This window comes from Crocodylus siamensis, chromosome 8, assembly GCF_052110815.1.
Source record: "Crocodylus siamensis isolate JL-2025a chromosome 8, ASM5211081v1, whole genome shotgun sequence".
NCBI lineage: Eukaryota > Metazoa > Chordata > Crocodylia > Crocodylidae > Crocodylus > Crocodylus siamensis.
In genome coordinates this window covers 52,095,262-52,111,467 of record NC_143402.1, presented here as the reverse complement: position 1 = coordinate 52,111,467, position 16,206 = coordinate 52,095,262, and the positions used below count along the sequence as shown (strand labels likewise).

At 60.2% G+C, this 16,206-nt stretch overlaps 1 protein-coding gene and 1 pseudogene across 2 annotated transcripts; both read right to left on the bottom strand.

The window, feature by feature from the left end:
• Positions 1-108: 108 nt before the first annotated feature.
• CDK20 (cyclin dependent kinase 20) lies at positions 109-15,839 on the bottom strand. Of its 2 annotated transcripts, none has more exons than XM_090060814.1 (11): positions 15,711-15,839; positions 14,900-15,066; positions 13,640-13,753; positions 12,896-13,081; positions 12,297-12,418; positions 12,035-12,097; positions 11,541-11,664; positions 10,315-10,470; positions 4,119-4,298; positions 1,345-1,470; positions 109-877 (listed from the first exon to the last, which is right to left on the bottom strand). In XM_090060814.1, the coding sequence occupies exons 1-11, from the start codon at positions 15,814-15,816 to the stop codon at positions 596-598; spliced, it is 1,626 nt and encodes a 541-aa protein (XP_089916940.1). In that variant the 5' UTR covers positions 15,817-15,839; the 3' UTR covers positions 109-595. The 2 variants fall into 2 exon arrangements, with proteins under 2 accessions (XP_089916940.1, XP_089916939.1); XM_090060813.1 differs by lacking the exons at positions 109-877; positions 1,345-1,470 and adding exons at positions 2,716-3,355; positions 14,596-14,685 and having other exon boundaries at positions 14,963-15,066; positions 15,711-15,835.
• LOC149858503 (U2 spliceosomal RNA) lies at positions 9,011-9,149 on the bottom strand (annotated as a pseudogene).
• Positions 15,840-16,206: the final 367 nt, after the last annotated feature.

The window sequence follows — 16,206 nt, the reverse complement described above, 5'->3', positions numbered from 1 at the left end:
GCTCTCGCCTCCCAGCCTCCACCCCCTGCAGAGAACCCAGGCCTCAGAGCCCCCTTAGCTGAGTTGGGATGAGGGCAATTAAAGGCAAAGTACCAGTATCTTAAAGAGACAGACTGTTTATTGGGGGGGTGGGGGGGGACCTGGTGCCCTATAACCCCTAAATCCCCTGACTCTGGCACCTGCCTCCCCCAGGGGTATCACCCATCAAGAGTTCCTCCCCTCAGTAGAGACAGGACTAGGCAATAGCCTGGGGGTGGAGCCAGGGAGCAGGCCAAAGCTGTGGCTCCACCCCCTCAGGCTGGGGAAGGCACGTTTAGGGGTGGTCTGGCAGGTGGCACTGGGGCCAGGATATGGCTCAACCCTTCAAACCCAGGGGTGGGGCTTTACCCAGGCCTCTACCCCGCAGGGTCAGTGGGTGGGGTCCAGCAGGTGGGGGTCATAGTCAGAATGTAGCTCTACCGCTCAGTCCTGGGGGCAGGTTAGGGAGCGGGGCTGGGGCCAGGCTTTGACTTCACCTCTCAGGCCAAAGAGGTAGGGCTGGGTTGGGGGCTGGACCTAGTGGATGTGGGATGGGGCCAGATCACATCCCTGACCCTCAGGCCAGGGAGGGGCCAGGGGTGGGGTAGGGGGTGGGGCCCAGCAGGTGGGGGGTGGGGGAGAAAGGCAGCAGGTGGACCACCGGCCCCAGGGTGTAGAGGGCACTAGGGTCCTCAGCCCCTAGGGGGGGCGGGGTCAGTAGCTCCAGCGGGGCAGGACCCTCAGGACCAGGTGGGGCCCGGACACCTGGGTCTCCACTGCGGCGCTTCTTGCCCTTGGCTGAGACCTTGCGGTTCCGTGTCTGGATCCCGTCCTTCCGCATGGTCAGTGGCCGGTTCACCTGCAGGGGAGGGGCCATGAAGGGACCCATGCATCCAGGGGCTTAGAGGGATCCAGGTGTCTGGGATCCCAGCCCCCATTCCCCTCCCAGAGTTGGTGAAAGAATCCAGGTATGCAGGACCACACCCCATCCCTCTGCAATTCCCCCCCCCATCAGGGATGTAAACCCAGGTGCCCTGAGGATGGAACCCTGACATGTGAGTGGTCCCAGGGTGGGAACCCAGGCATTTGGACCTCTCTAGGGATGGAACTCAGGCACCCCTGGGGTAGGAACCTGGGTGTCAGGGTGGCCTCAGGAAAAGGACCCAGGCATCCGGGCTTCTCCAGGGATGGAACTGAGGTACCTGGGCAACCCCAGGACAAGAACCTAGGCATTTGGGCCTTCCCAGGAAAAGGACCCAGGCATCTGGGCAGCCCTGGGGGAGGATCTCAGGTGGCCCTGGGGCAAGTGGGGGGGGGGGCACTCACATTGTGCAGCTTGTAGTAGAGGCCGCAAGCGTTGCAAACAGGCTGCCCGTGGGGGTCGCGGCGCCACAGTGTTGTGGTCGTGGTCTGGCAGTTGCTGCACTGGGTCCCTGCCCGCTTGCTCACCACCTGGAGGTGGGGGGCAGGGGTCAAGTGGTGGGGGTCACAGGGTCCCCATGGTGTCTGGATGGAGTCCCTAGGGGATATGGGGGTTCCAGGTGGGGTTTGGAGATCCCCGGGGGGCATACGGGAAGCCTGAGGGGTGGGGGGGGGGGTCTCTCACCAGGTGCTTCTAGGGGACTGGGGGTCCTACAAACAGGTGCATTGGGAGCATCTATGTGGGGGAGAGGAATGGTCCATGTTGGGAGTCTGTTGGAGGTATATTGGGAGGCTCCATGCCAAGATCCCTAGGGGGGTGTGGAAAGCTCTATCTGGAGGTCCTTGCTGGGTGTATTGGGAGGGTCCATGTTAGGGATCCAACCCTAGGGGGTGAATTAACACAGTCCATGTTGGTGGACAGTCCATGGTGTGAAATGGTCCATGTTGGGGGTCCTGGGCAGGGGCCTGAGAGAGTCCACGTGGGGTCCTGGGGAGGATGTGGGACAGTCAACATGCGTGTGGAGGGGTTGTTATAGAAAGGCTCATGGAGGTCCCTGGGGGATTGGAAGGGTCCATGTTGTGGGTCTGTGGAGGGGGTGAATTAGCAGAGTCCATGTGGGAGGACAGAGTGTGCAATGGTCCATATATTGAGGGTCTGTAGAGAGTGTACTGGAAAGGTCTGTGTGGGGAGTGTATAGAATGGTCCTAGCTGGGGACCTAGGAGGGTGTATTGGGAGGGTCCTGGGGAGGGTTGTAATGGGAGAGTCTGTGGTGGGGGGGCTCTGGAGGGGTTCATGGAGTGGGGTTGGGAGGGTCCATGTAGTGATCCCTGAGGGACTGTATTAGGAGAGTCCATAGGGGTATATAATGCTCCATGTTAGGGGTCTGGGGGGAGACCAGGGGAGAGTCCACATGGGAGTCACAGGTGGGGTGTATCAGAAGGGTCCATGTGGTGGGGGGGAGGGGTAGAAGGGATGTATTGGAAGGGTCCACAAGGAGATTCCGGAGGGGATCTCTCACCAGGCGTTTCTTGGGGCGGATGAGGGGCCGGTTGGCACCGTTGACACGGTGATACAGCCCGCAGGCATTGCATAGGTAGTGCCCGGTACCATCCCGGCGCCACAGTGGTGTGGCCGTGGCCCCGCAGTTCACGCACTCCCGCGCTTCTGTCAGGGGGGAGACATTAGCCAGGGGGTCCCGATCCTGCCCAGCCCCAAGTGCTCTGTGTCCCCTCCATCCCCCTGCCCAATCTTGGTAAGGGCTTATACTCTCCCCACAAGCAAAGGTCCCAATCCTGGGGTGGGAGGCAGAGAAAATCAAGAAGGGTCCTAATCCTAGATGTGGGGGAGACAGGGAACCCAATCCTGGATCCCGGCTGCGTGGCTCCAATTCTGGCTGGGGGCCCCAGTCCTAGTCTGAGGGAGCCCTCAATCCTGTCTGGGGTAGGATGGGGGATCCCAATCCTGACTAAGGGGGAGTTTGATCCTGGCTTTGGGGGTCCCAATCCTGGCTGGGACAGAAGGGGAGATGCCTGATCCTAGCTGAGACTGAGGCAGATGGGGAGAGGACTCACCACATGATGCCAGGGGCAGGCTGCCCCGGAAGGCAGGGGGGTAGGCGGGGCCAGGGGGTGCCAGGTAGGCCAGGTCAGGGGGGCTGCCATAGCCTCCACCCAGGCCCAGGCTCAGGCCCAGCCCCAGCCCTAGCCCCTCAGTGCCCCCCCCCACCCCAGGACTGGGCCTCTCCGTCTTCAGCATCTCCAGGAAAGTGGGGCTGTCCCGGGCCTCGGGGGGGGGTGGGGGCGAGGGAGGGCCAGGGTGGGCCTTGCTGTAGCCCCCTGGGGCCCAGCCCCCCCCAGTGAAGGCTGAGCCCTCCCCCCATGGCAGTGCTCCCAGCACCGGGTACAGCTGGCAGCCTAGGGAAGGAAAAGAGTGAGGGTTAGTGCCATCTTGGGGTGTGCAGCATCATGGCAACCATAATGGGTAGGTATCATGGCAACTAAGGCAGGAAGCTGTGATGGGTAGACTGGTGTAGGTACCATGACAACTGGGAGGGTGTCATGGCAACTGCAGGAAGCTGGGAGTGGTAGGTTGGTGTGGGTGTCATGGCAAAGGGGATTGGGTATTATGGCAACCACAAGAAGACTGTTATGGCAACTGAGGCAGGAAGCTGGGGTGAATAGGCTGGTGTGTGTGTCATAGCAACTGAGGCAGGAAACTGGGGCAGTAGTCCAATATGGGTGTCATAGTAAGCCTGGTGGGAATGGGGTGTCATGGCAACTGTGGGGGTGGGGCAGGCAGAAGGATGACTAGGGTGGGTGTCATAGCAACCAGGGGAATTGGGCAGTGGGAGTTTGTCACAACAACATGGGTGGGGGAGGTAGGCCAGGGTAGATATCATGGCAATCATGGATGAGGGATGGGGAATGGATGGGGGTGGGAACCATGGTGGGGAACCATGACAACGGGGTAGATATCATGGTAACTGAGGAGGTTACCATAGCAACTGTGGTAGGGAAGGTGGGTAGATTGGGATGGGTGTGATTGGAGGGTGGGGCATGGCAATCCCCAGGGGTCACAGCAGGTTGAGGGGGGAGAACCTGGTAACTATGGCAACCATAGGGGTCATAGGGAGGGGCCCAGATGCTTGGGTTGCTCCTGCCCACCTTCTCCCCATACCTGGTGAGTGGCGGAAGGACTCAGGTGTCCGGGAGAAGAGGGATGCCAGGGCACCAGGGTCAGGGGCCTCAGGGGTGGACAGGAAGGGGGAAGCCTCCTCGGTGGGGGGCAGGGCCGGTGCTTCCAGGAATGGGGGGGACCCCTCGGGGGCCTCCAGCGTGGCGAACTCCATGGGGGAGCCTGCAGGGAAGGGGAAGTGTCAGTGGGTCCAGACACCTGGTTTCCCCCCCGGGAACCCTCTAGGTCCCCACCCTGGGGGTGTCCGAGGGAGCCTGGACACGTGGGTTCCCACCCTGGGGGCTGGTGAGCAGATGGGGGAGTGGGGGAGAATGTCTGGGTTCCATTTCTGAGGAGGGCTGGGGGGAACTGGATGCCTAGGTTCCCTCCCTGGGGTTGCTGGGATGCCTGGACTCCATATTTGAGGGTGACCAAGGGGGCCTGGACACTTGAGTCCCCTCCCCGGGGCCACCTAGGTCCCATCTCAGAGAGGTTGGGGGATTCAGGTGTCTGGGTTCCTTCCTCAGGGCTGCCTGCATTCCATCTCTGAGCAGGGCTGAGAGGAGCTTGGACACCCAGGTCCTGTGTCTGACATTGTTAGGGGCAGGGAAGGGGGTGCAGACTCCTAGGTCCATCCTTAGGACCACACGGATGTCTGGATGCCATATCTGGGAGGGAGCACAGATACCTGGGTCTCACTTCTGTTAGGGGGCTAGGTCAGGAGGGGCCCAGATGCCTGCATTCCACCCTGATGCTGGGAGGGGAGGGGAAGGGAGCTTATGGGGAGGGGTGGGGGGGATGGGAAAGTAAGGCCTGAACACCTGGGTTCTCTCCTGGCTCAGGGAGGGCAGCAGGGTTAGGTACAGGGGCAGCTTGGGTGTCTGGGTTCCACAGCCCTGCTATTTCCCTGCATCACCTTCTCAGAATAGGCTCTACTTCCCTGCACCCAAGGGCCCTGGGGGCAGGGTGGAGGGGCTGCCTATGGGCACCCAGCCCACCCCACTTCTACCCACGCTCCAAGCACTGCCTTTGCGAGGAACCCAAGTGTCCGGGCTGGCCTCACTTAGGGCTCTGACTGCTTCCACTCTGCTCCTCTTCCAGGGAACCCAGGTGTCTGGGCACCCAGCCACACCTGCTCCCACCCCCCAGCCATTCTCCCCCCCAGGAAACACTTTCTCCTGTCATCGTCCAGCCTCAGAGAACCCAGGCATCCAGGCCTCAAATGCACGGTGGGAAGCAGGGTGGTGGCTGGGGGAACCCCAGCATCCAGGGTGGCCCCCTGTTATCTGCCCCATCTTTGCTCTCGGGCTCTGCCAGCTTCCTGTCTCCTGCCTCCACCTCGATGCCTGGGTTCTCTGCCCACTTGAGGAGGGGGAGGTGGTCTGGGAACCGGGATCCCTGGGTTCTTTGCTGACAGCTCTTGCTTGGAAAATGCGGGTCAGAAATGGCAGAGAACCCAGCCATCTGGGATACACAGGTGGGGAACCCAGGCATTGGTGGGATGTGGCAGCACGTAGCCTGGATGACTGGGATCTCTCAGACAGGGAACCCAGGTGTATGTGATCCTCAATGTTCTGGACGCCTGTGTCCCATGTGTGTGCGCCCCGGACACCTGTGTTCTGCACATGTGTCTGTCTGCATCCTGGATGCTGCTGTTCCATATGTGTATGGGTGTGTGTGCTGGACACCTGTGTTCTGTGTGTACGCTTTGTCCATGCCCCAGATGCCTGTTTTCTGTGTCCTGGATGCTTGTGTTTTGCATGCATGTCCATCCATGTCCTGGATGTGTGTCCCCTATGTGTGTGTTCATCTGTATCTTGGACGCCCGTGTTTCGTGTGCATGTCCCAGATGCCTGGGTCCTGTGGGTGTGTGCGCGTGTCCCCCAGATGCACACACACTCCCCACTATGGGACTCAGGCATGTCCCAGATGCCTGGGTCCTATGGGTCCGTGCGCAAATGTGTGTTCCCCAGATGCCTGGGTCCCATCTGTGTATGTGCATGCCAGATGCCTGGGTCCTGTGTGTGCGCATGTGTGCATGAGTGTGCCCTGGACACCTGGGTTGTGTGTGTGTGTGTATGTACACACATTCCAGGTACATGGGTTGTGTGTGTGCACAGGTATATGCCCCAGATGCCAAAGTGTTTCAGCTAGGTTCCCTGTGCATGTGTGTGCTGCCTGTACAGCTAGGTTGGGGGTGGGTGGGGGGTGTTATCTCTCCGGGACTGTGATAAGCTTTATCTTGGGGCTCTTCCCCCCCACCCTCGGAGGAGCGGGAGCCACTTGCCATTAGGATCCCAACCTTGAAGGAGCTAGGCATCTGGGGGGAGCCAGGCATCTGGGTGGCTCATGGGGGACTCGAGCTCTGGGAGGACCCTGGCACCTGGGCAGCCAAAAGGAGAATGAAGAGGAGGTAGAGGGTTTCCAGGGGCTGGTGGGGAGGAGGGAGACAGCCTGGACACCTGGGTTCTCTGGGGGTTGGGTTCAAGTGGGTAAGAGCGGGGGGGTGGGGGGGCAAGGGATTAGGGTCTCAGCAGGGGTCAGGAGCCTGGATGCCTGGGTTAATCTGGGATAGGAATGAGGTCTATGGGGGTCAGAGCCAGTTAGGGGTGGGAGCCCAGCTGCCTGAGTTCTCTGGGGAAATACTAGGTTCTGGGTGGGAAGTCAGATCTGGGGTGGAGGGAGGGGCTGGGATCCTAAACACTAAGGTTCTCTGGGATAGGAACCAGGCCCTTGTGGGGGTCAGATCTAAGTGGAGGTGGGGAGCCTAGATGCCTGGGTTCTCTGGGACAGGAACCATGTTTTTTGTGGGGGTGAGACCTAGGTGGGTCCTCCCCATCCAGGCCCAACCCATCTCCTCTCTCCTGCCCCCCCATAACCTCCCCCCACCCATCTCCTTTCCTGCACCCGCCTCACCTCTCCGCCAGCCCTTCAGTGCTCCCTTGTTCCCAGCTCTGACAGACGCTGATGGTCCGATGGACAGACGCAGATGACACAGCAGCGCAGGGTAGGGGCGGGGCCTGTCCCCCCTCCCTGGGGCCTGAGGGGAGGGAATGGGGGCACTGGGGAACCCCCCCAGGGACAGAGACCCCCATCACTCTTCACATGTTAGGGGGCTCTGGAGCCCAGATGCCTGGGTCCCTTCTGCTCCTCATGGGGAAGGAACCTGGCAGGTGGCAACTAGATGCTTGGGTTCTCTCTCTGCTCTGTAGAACCCTGGATGCCTGGGTTCTTGGACAAGGGTGGGGAGGTTGAGGTGGCAGGCTGGGAGCCCAGATGTCTCGGTTCTCTAGGAGGAAAGTCAGGACCGAGTGGCTGGAGCAAAAGGCTGGAGGGGCAACTGGAGCCCAGACACCTGGGTTCTCTGGTGGGTGACTGCTGGGGGTGAGAGCAAGGGGGCTGGGAGCCTGGATGCCTGGGTTCTTTGGGAGGGATGTGGGGACAACAGCAGAATGCCAGGAGGCTGGAAGCCTGGGTTGTTTCCTGGGCCCAGACTAGGGACCAGGACCCTCCCTGGGAGCCCGGATCAGGCCTAGGCCTTGCCAACCGCCCAGAGGCTGCGAGGCCCAGATAAGCCTTATCAGATGCCAGGGCTTGGCCTGAGCGGTTGGAGGAGGGGCGGGGGGACGGGACCAGGAAAAGGACCCAGGCATCCGGGTGCCTAACCCCCCCGCGCCCCGCTACACCCAGCCTGACTGCAGAAGGTGGAAAGAACCCAGGTATTTGAGCTGCTGGTGCCACCTGTTCTGTCCCACAAGGCTCCACTCCCCCCACCAGAGAACCCAGATGTCTGGGTTCCCAGCTCCTGCTGCTCTCATACCCCCACCAGAAAAGAACCCAGGCATTCAGGCTCCCAGACCCATCCTGCTTTCACCCCCTCGCCCCCCTCAAAGAACCCAAGTGTCTGGGAGCCCCCCTCCCCCACTGCTGATGGGGCCGATAGGATCAGAGGCAGTTTCAGTCCCTGATGGGGAGGGTTTCCTGCCACCCCCTTGGGGCAGAGGGGGGTCATGGGAGGTGGGGGCAGGGGACAGAGTCTGGGCAAGGGGGGGGGGGTGGAGCCAGGGCAGGGGTGGGCAGGGCCTTGGGTTTTCAGAGAAGCTGGGGTAGATTCTCCGAAAAACACCAATTTATTGCAGCCATGGGGAGAGGTGGGGGCCATGCCCCTTACTCTTTACCCGCAGCCCTGCGGTGTCCCTCAGCTCGTGACCCACAGCCCTCCCTGATAGCCCCATGGTGCCCCTCACTCCTGACCCACAGCCCTCCCTTTTCCCCACCTTATTCTGGGTGTGATGAAGCAGCCCCTGGCCCCTTTCACCATCCCCAGGATGCCTGGGTTGCCTTGTTGCTGTGCCCCCCCACACCCAACCGCTCTGGGCCTGTGCTCCCTTAGGGGAGAAGTAGGGAGTGGGTTTAGAGAGCAAGGGAACAGGGCAATGGATGGGTGTGCATGGACACGGATGTCTGAGTTCCCTTTCGGTACTCCTCCCCACAAAGACACGGGCATGCAGAAACAGAAGATAAGGCTATCAATGACACCCACCTGCCAGTGTGACAGAAAACCCAAATGTCTGGACTCCCACCTCCCCCTACTTTGACTCCCTGGGAGTCCCCAGTCCCCAGAGAACCAGGGCATCCAGGCTCCCTTCTTTATCCTGCCAGCTCCTAGCTGCCTTCCCTCCTCTCCCCTCCCAGAGTAGGAAGAGAACCCAGGTCTCTGGGCTCTCAGCCCCACCCCTGCCTGTCCTCCTAGGGTGGGGAGTGAGCCTAGTGTCCAGGCTCCCAGCCCTCCCTGCTTCCCCCTACAGCCCCCTCTCCCATTGGAGAACCTAGGGGTCCAGTCTCCCAGCCCCCCGCCCCACAAGTGCAGAGGGAACCCTTTTTTTTTTTTTCTGTTTTTTTGCACCGGTCCTGGAAGCACTGCAATACCAGGTCAATGCATGGAGTGGATGGAGCATGCTCCGGTTCCACCACCCAATACCAAAAAGAATCTGCTCAATATAGATCTCCTATGGAGGACATATCAGAGACAATTACCCTGGGGAGCTCGCCTACGTGGTCACGCTGCTTCCCCTGCCAGAGGAACCCAGGTGTCTGAGCCCCACAAAGACCGTAAGCCCCACAAAGACCCAGGCAGCCAGATCAAGGTTAACAAAGACTGTTTAATTACACAGTAAGGGGAGGGCTAGGGGGTGGGGCATAGGGGGCAAGAAGACAGGGTTTGGGCAGGGTGGGTTCCAGTGGCCGCTCTGAGCGGAAGCAGGGAGAGGCAAGGTGGGGGCGACCCCCCCGCTCAGGCACAGGGAGCTCCGAAGGGGTGGCAGGTGCTGGTGCTGTGAAGAAGTAGGGATGCAATAGGGCCTGCAGGTGGGAAAGGAGGTATCAGGCCATGTCACTGGCCCCACCCCCACCTTAGACCTGCCCTCATGGGCAGGAAAGGGTTGATGACACTGAGGCCATTGTCACTGCATCTGCCTCTGCCCACCAGCTCACACCTTGCTCCTGGTGCCCCCCTCCACTTCTTAATTTAGACCTATTTCCCCTGGTCTGCAGGTGGGAGGGAGGTTAATGAGGCAAAGGCCACACCACCTCAGTACCCCTGGCCCTGCGCACCAGCTCAGGTCATACCCCCTCCTTGTCCCCTGCTCCCCCACTTCAGCTGCTCCCTCTGGCTTGGGGGCAGGAAGGGGTTAATGAAGCTGAGGCCCTACTCCCTCTGTGCCTGGCTCTGCCCCTACCCTGGCCACACAACCCTAGTGTCCCTTCCTGCCCCTGGCCTGAGTGTAAGCAGGAAGAAAATTAACTAAGGCCCTGCCCGCTCTGGCCTAACCCACGCCCTCATAATGTTCCAAGCCCCACCCCCTGGTATGGGCCACACCCCCTCAGTTCTCTCCAGGGGGATGGGATGAGATTAGAATTTCCCACACAACTGAGGGAGGTGAGGAAAGGAGGAGAGAAATGAGATGTTCCCACACACCTGGGTGGGGGTGGTAGTGAAGGCTCCTAAGACACCTGGGTCCTATGGAGGGGGGAGGCTGAGAGCTCCCTGAACACCTGAGTCCCATGGAGGAGGGTGAGGGTTTCCTGGACCCCTGGGTTTTTGGGGAAGGGGAGCAAAGTTTCCCTAGACACCTGGGTCCTTTTGTGGAGGATGGAGGATTCCCCAGATGCCTGGGTACCTGAAGGGGGCAGTGCTGACCTGGTGGGCAGGCAGGCGGCGCCGGGGTGGGTACTGCAAAAGGGCATCAAGGAGGGTGCGGGCCGGTGGGGGCGCATCAGGCACCAGCTCCTCCAGGGGCACTGGCACCATTGGCTGGAATGAGATCTTGTTGTAGTCAGGAAGCGATGTCAGCTCCTGGTGGGGGGAGGAAAGAGTGTGAAGGACCCATGCATCTGGGCTCTGAGACCCCAGTCTCTCCCCAACATCTGGAGAGAACCTAGGTGTCCGGGCTCCCAGCCTCCATCCCTTCCCAGAACCACAGGGAACCCAGGTGTTCAGGTGCTGCTCTTCCAGAGTTGCAGAGAACCCAGGCATCCTGGCACTTTCCCCCAATCCAGCCTTGTGGGGAGAGTAGTCAGGGCAGCAGAGGCAGAGACCCAGGTGTCCAGGGGGTGGGGACGGGGGGGGGACCAGGCATCCAGGTGCAGGGATTGGGGGTGCCAGGCATAGGGATCCAGGAGTCCGGGGGGGGCAGCATACTGGCCAAGTGTGGTGGTCCAGGTGTGTTGGTCAGGAATGCCAGAGTGGGGGGAACAGAGAACCAGGCATCCAGGCAAAGGAGTCTATACTAGCCAGATATGGGGGTTAGGGGATGCAGGATTGGGGAGCAGAGACGCAGGCATCTTTTCTTTTTTAAATAATTTTTTTGTGTTCCAAGCCAAATCAGCCAAATAAAGTCCAAATCCATGAGTCAGTCCAAAACCATAAGTACCCTTACAACTGGCAAACATCCTCCACCCCCACCAGGGGCATCAGATATTCCCAAAGTCTTTTGGCAGACATCCTACATGCAGGCCCAAGCCTGAAGACTTGGGGTTCAGATGCCCCAAGTTTTGCCTGCCCTCAGCCAATATGGCCACAGGAGCAAACTAGGGAGAAGCCTCCCATTTCCATAAAGTGGGCTTTAAGCCCCAACACTTCAGTGGGTACTAAACCACGCCAGAAGAAGAGTCAGCCCTGGGCGCGCTCAAGAAAAACCGCCTTCATGGACCCAGATACATGGTGTTTCCTGTGCCAGGGAGCAGAGACCCAGGCATCTGGGCTGAGGAGCAAGGGGTGTGCCAGCCAGATATGAGGATCAGGGGAGCCTGGGGGGTGGGGGACAGGAACCCAAGCATCAGGGTGGGCATACAGGCCAAGTACAGGGGTGAGGTGGGGGTGGGTAGAGGGCAGGGACCCAGGCATCTGGGAAGTGGGGACTGTACCGGCCAGGCGTTGGGGTCAGGGGAGCCGCGCAGGCGCTGCACACAGCACAGCTGCTCGATGTCACTCTCCCCAGGGAAGAGCGGTGAGTGTGTCAGCAGCTCCCCCACGATGCAGCCCACTGCCCTGTGAGAAGGGGGTGGGATCAGTGCCTGGTCATGCCCCCTTCATCCAGGCTCTGCCCCTTTCTTGAGGGGCTGCCTGACTTGGCTGAGAGCCTGCAGCCATTGCTGGGGGAGGGGTTACAGGGAGGGAGAAGAGCTACAGCGAAGTGGAGGAGCCAGAACTTAGCTTCACCCACAGTGATTATGGCTATGCCCTCCCACCCCTGGACACCACCCTTCCATGGTAAATCCATGGCCATCTGAGTTGGCTGAGAGCCTGCACCCATTGCTAGGGGAAGGGGCTAAAAGAAAGGGGTGGAGGAACAGGAATGAGGCAGGGCTACAGGGGGCAGAGTCAATGCCTTGCCACATCTGTCAGCCCAGGTTCTTACCAAAGGTCAACACTTTCATCATAGTGGCGGGCACCATACAGCAGCTCTGGAGCACGGTACCACCTCAGGGGACACAGAAAAGACAGGGTTAGGGACTCAGGTGCCTCTTCTCTCCCTTCACCCCCTTCCCTTACAGCTCTGGGATAGAACCCAGGTGTCCGGGTGCCCCCTCAGTGGCTCTGAAAGAGAACTTATGCATCTGGGTGCCCTCTCACCTCCCAGCCCCTGCAGCTCTGGGATATAACCCAGGCTTCTGGCTCACCGCGTGGCCACCTGGTGGCTGTAGGGGCGCTGGGAGTCAGGGGCCAGGACTCGAGCCAGACCAAAGTCTGCAATCTTCAGCTGCCCTGAAGCACTGATCAGTAGATTGGCTGGTTTCAGGTCCTGGGGGGGAGGGGTGGGGGGTGTCAGGGCTGGTTCCAGACCCAAGGCCTGCCAACCCCCCCACCCGAGGGGAGCAGGGAGGGGGCTGGGAGCTCTGACACTTGGGTCCTCTGGGAAGGAGGGGGCTGTGTGGGGTATTAGGGCAGAGAAGCAAGCTCCCAGATACCTGGGTCCTGGGGGGATTGTAGAGGGCAGAGGGGGCTGCCCAGATGCCTGGGTCCTGCAGTCAGGGAGGGTGGGGTTGCATGCCCAGATGCCTGGGTCCTGGGGGAGAATTAGGCACCCTGGGTCCCACTGGGGTTGAGGAGGCAGGACAGGTACCTAGACACCTGGGTCCTGGGGGGACTGGAGTGGGGGTCTTCCCAGATGTTTGGGTCCCATAGTCAGGGGAGTGGGGTTGGATGCCTGGGTCTTAGGGGTGGGGGTTCAGGGCTCCTAGATGCCAGGTTCTCCGCAGTAGGGGTGGGCAGCACTCACACGGTGCACGATGCGATGGCTGTGGCAGTGTGCAATGCCTTGCAGCAGCATGAGGGCAAAGGCCTTGGCCTGGGCAGGTGGCAGAGGCCCAGGTGCCCGCAGCACCGCACCCAAGTCTGACAGCAGGAACTCGAACGCTAGCACGAAGCCTGGCCCATGTGGGAACACAGCATGCAGCTGCACCACCTGTGGAGGATGGGGGGGGAAGGGAGGTCAGTCATCCACAGACCCGGGTATTCGGGCATCTGGCACCCCTTAACCCAGACCCAGTAAACCCAGGTGTCCAGGCACCTGATATGCCCTCAACACATGCAGGCCAAGGTCCAGAGAACCCAGGCATCCAGGTGCCTGGCACCCCTCAACCCACCCAGACCCAAAGAAACCAGGAATCTAGGTGCCTGGCACTCCCCTAAACCACACACCTGGAGAACCCAGGCATCAAGGCTCCCAGTTGTACCTGCTTGGACCTCCAGCCCCCCATCCCCTCAAGAAGAACCCAGGTGTCTGGGTCCCCCAGCCCTCACTCCCCTCCCAAGGAAACAAAGCATCCAGGCTCTCAGTCCCCACTTGCTCCCACTTCCCAGAAAACCCAGGCATCCAGGCTCCCAGCCTCCACCCCCCTCCTAAAGAACCCAAGTGCCTGGGCCCTGAGAGAACCTGGGTGTCTGGGCCCTCAACCCCCCTGCTCTCACCCCTCCATCCACCCCCTCCTCTCCTGGAGAAGCCAGGCATCTGGGCCCTCACATGGGGGCTGTCGTGGGTCTCCTGCAGGGCCTTGATCTCCCGCAGTGCCTGGTTAGGGATTCCATCTTCTAGCCGACGCAGCGCCACCTTCTTCAGTGCCACTGTTTCCCCTGTCTGCTGGGAGGGGAAGGTGAGGAACCCAAGCTTCTGGGCCCTCTGCATTATCTGCTCTGACCCCCAGACTCATTTCCTTCCCAGAAAACCCATGCATTTGGGCTTCCAGGCCCTCCTCTGCCCCCTTCTCGTTCCCCAGCCCTTACCTCAGGGGCAGGCAATTATTTCAGGTGGAGGACAGCTTAACAAGTTTTGCTGAAAGTATGTTGGGGTTTATGTATATGTCAATGGGTTTGTGGAGGAAGGGCATGGTTGTGTAGGGTACAATGGAAACCGGGGTGTGTAGGGGCCCCTTGTATACTCCCATGGCATGCAGCCCCTGCTGCTGGCAGCAGCAGCAGCAGGCAAGGAGATCAGGGTGCTCATGCCCAGCGCCTGTGCCCAGTGTGGCACAGCTCCAGCCAGCACTGGACCAGGGGTGGGGCACAGCCTGCCCGGCTACCTCTATCACTGGGGCTCCACACTGCATGCTTGCAGCTCCAGCACTAGCAGCAAAGGAAGCCCTGCACCAGAGCCAGCTGCCTTCCCCACCTCTGCTGTGCACTTCCCTGCAGAGTCCAGCGCGGGGCTTCTCTGCTGCAAATGCTGGAGCAGCAGGCACATGACGCAGACCCTCTGTGATAGAGGCAGCTTGGCAGGCTGCCCTAGCGCTGCACTCCTTGTCCTGCACGGGCTGCACACGGTGGGGAAAGTGTGTGTGGGGGGGGCCCTATACTCCCCACCATCACTCCACACCCTGCCCAGCCAAGCTCTGTGCTCCTGCTGCCCTCCTGGGCTCAGGCTCTGTGCTGCCCTGTGCTTCTGCTCAGCTGCAACTCCCCACTCCCTTGTTACTTCCCTACCTGTTGCCCTGGACTTCCAGGAAGCCAAGCAGGTTCCCATGAGGTGGCTGCAGCTGGAGCCCCTCCCAGAAGCTGCTGCTGCTGGTTGGGCTTTTCCACCCAAGAAGGTGGGAGTGACATGCAATAGGGTACGTTGAGAGGGTGTACACATGGGCACCTCGCTCTGAGATTCGCAAGGGGGGGACACCATTCACTGAGGGGTGCCACAGGCCAGATGTAGCCGGTGGGCTGTATTTTGCCCACCCCTGCCCCACCTCCCTCCAAAGAACCCAGGCATCCAGGCTCCCAGCTCCTGCTTTCATACCCGCAAATCCCCATTCCCCTCCCACAGAACCCAAGCATCCAGGCTGGCGGGGCAGGAAATCACCTCAATGTTCTTGGCCTTGAAAACGATTCCATGGGCACCCTCACCGATTCGACCCAGTATGATGTACTGATCCATATTAGTACAGGCTGGGGCACTGAGATTTGCTGTGGGGCAGTTGGTGGCGGGGGAGGAAGAGGAAGGACACAATCAGTATTGTGGGACAGTACAGGACCTGCCCAGTATTCCACAATACCCTGCCCTCCCAACCCCCCATAGCATGCTGGGATACAGGAGAACCCCCAGTATTCCCCTGCTTTCTTGTGCCAAGTCCAAAACATTCAGAAATTGAAGGGGTCTGCAAGGCATCATGGGATACTTGGGGGGGCACCGTGTCTGCTCTCTTCTCACAATGCATTGCTCCTGTCCCCCACAAACAGGCTGGACCTTAGTCCCAAACCCTGACAGTTCATTGTGGAATACTTTTTTTTTTGTTTTTTTTTGCACCGGTCCTGGAAGCACTATACCAGGTCAATGCATGGAGTGGATGGAGCACGCTCCAGTTCCACCACCCAGTACCAAAAAGAATCTGCTCAATATAAACCTCCTCTCCCTGCATTCCGCTCATGTGGGGCTTTTGGCCCGCTGATGTCCTCCACAAGAGGTTCATTGTGGAATACTGCACAGGGTTGTGCTTTTCCCTTCCCAGAATGCACTACTCCGCTTTCCCTCCCCCACTTCCAAGCCCCTGCAGGGCATTATGGAATACTGGGCAGCAACCACAGGAGCCAGGGTTAAGGTTGCACAATACCGTAGGAAGGGAGAATCTCCCATCCCCCTCCAGTATCCCACAATGCTTTGCAAACCCCTGTAACCTCTGGGTCCTCTGCAATCACGGCACAGAAGCAGGGCATCATGGGAAACTGGGGGTCTCGCTTTGCTCTGTCTCTTCCCACAATGCCCTGCTTCTGCTACTTTTCCCACCCCAACCCGACACCCCCCACCCCTCGCGCGGAGCATTGTGGGATACGAAGTGTCCCCCTCCTTACCCCGTCTTTTCCCACAATGGCTTGCGCCTGGGCCCCACCGTGACTGGCGCTCCTGCCTACCAGCGCAAGCAGCTCCCTAGCAACCAACTTCCCCTAGCAGCTCACGCTTCCGGAAGCCGCAGCGGGCCCCGTCACATGACAGGGGGCACCCCAGACCTCTGGGTTCTCTGGAGGAGGGACGAATCTAGGAGCCGGGACCTCACTTCCGCCGAAGGGCCTGGAGAACCCAGACGTCCGAGCGCCAAAAACCCCTTCCCC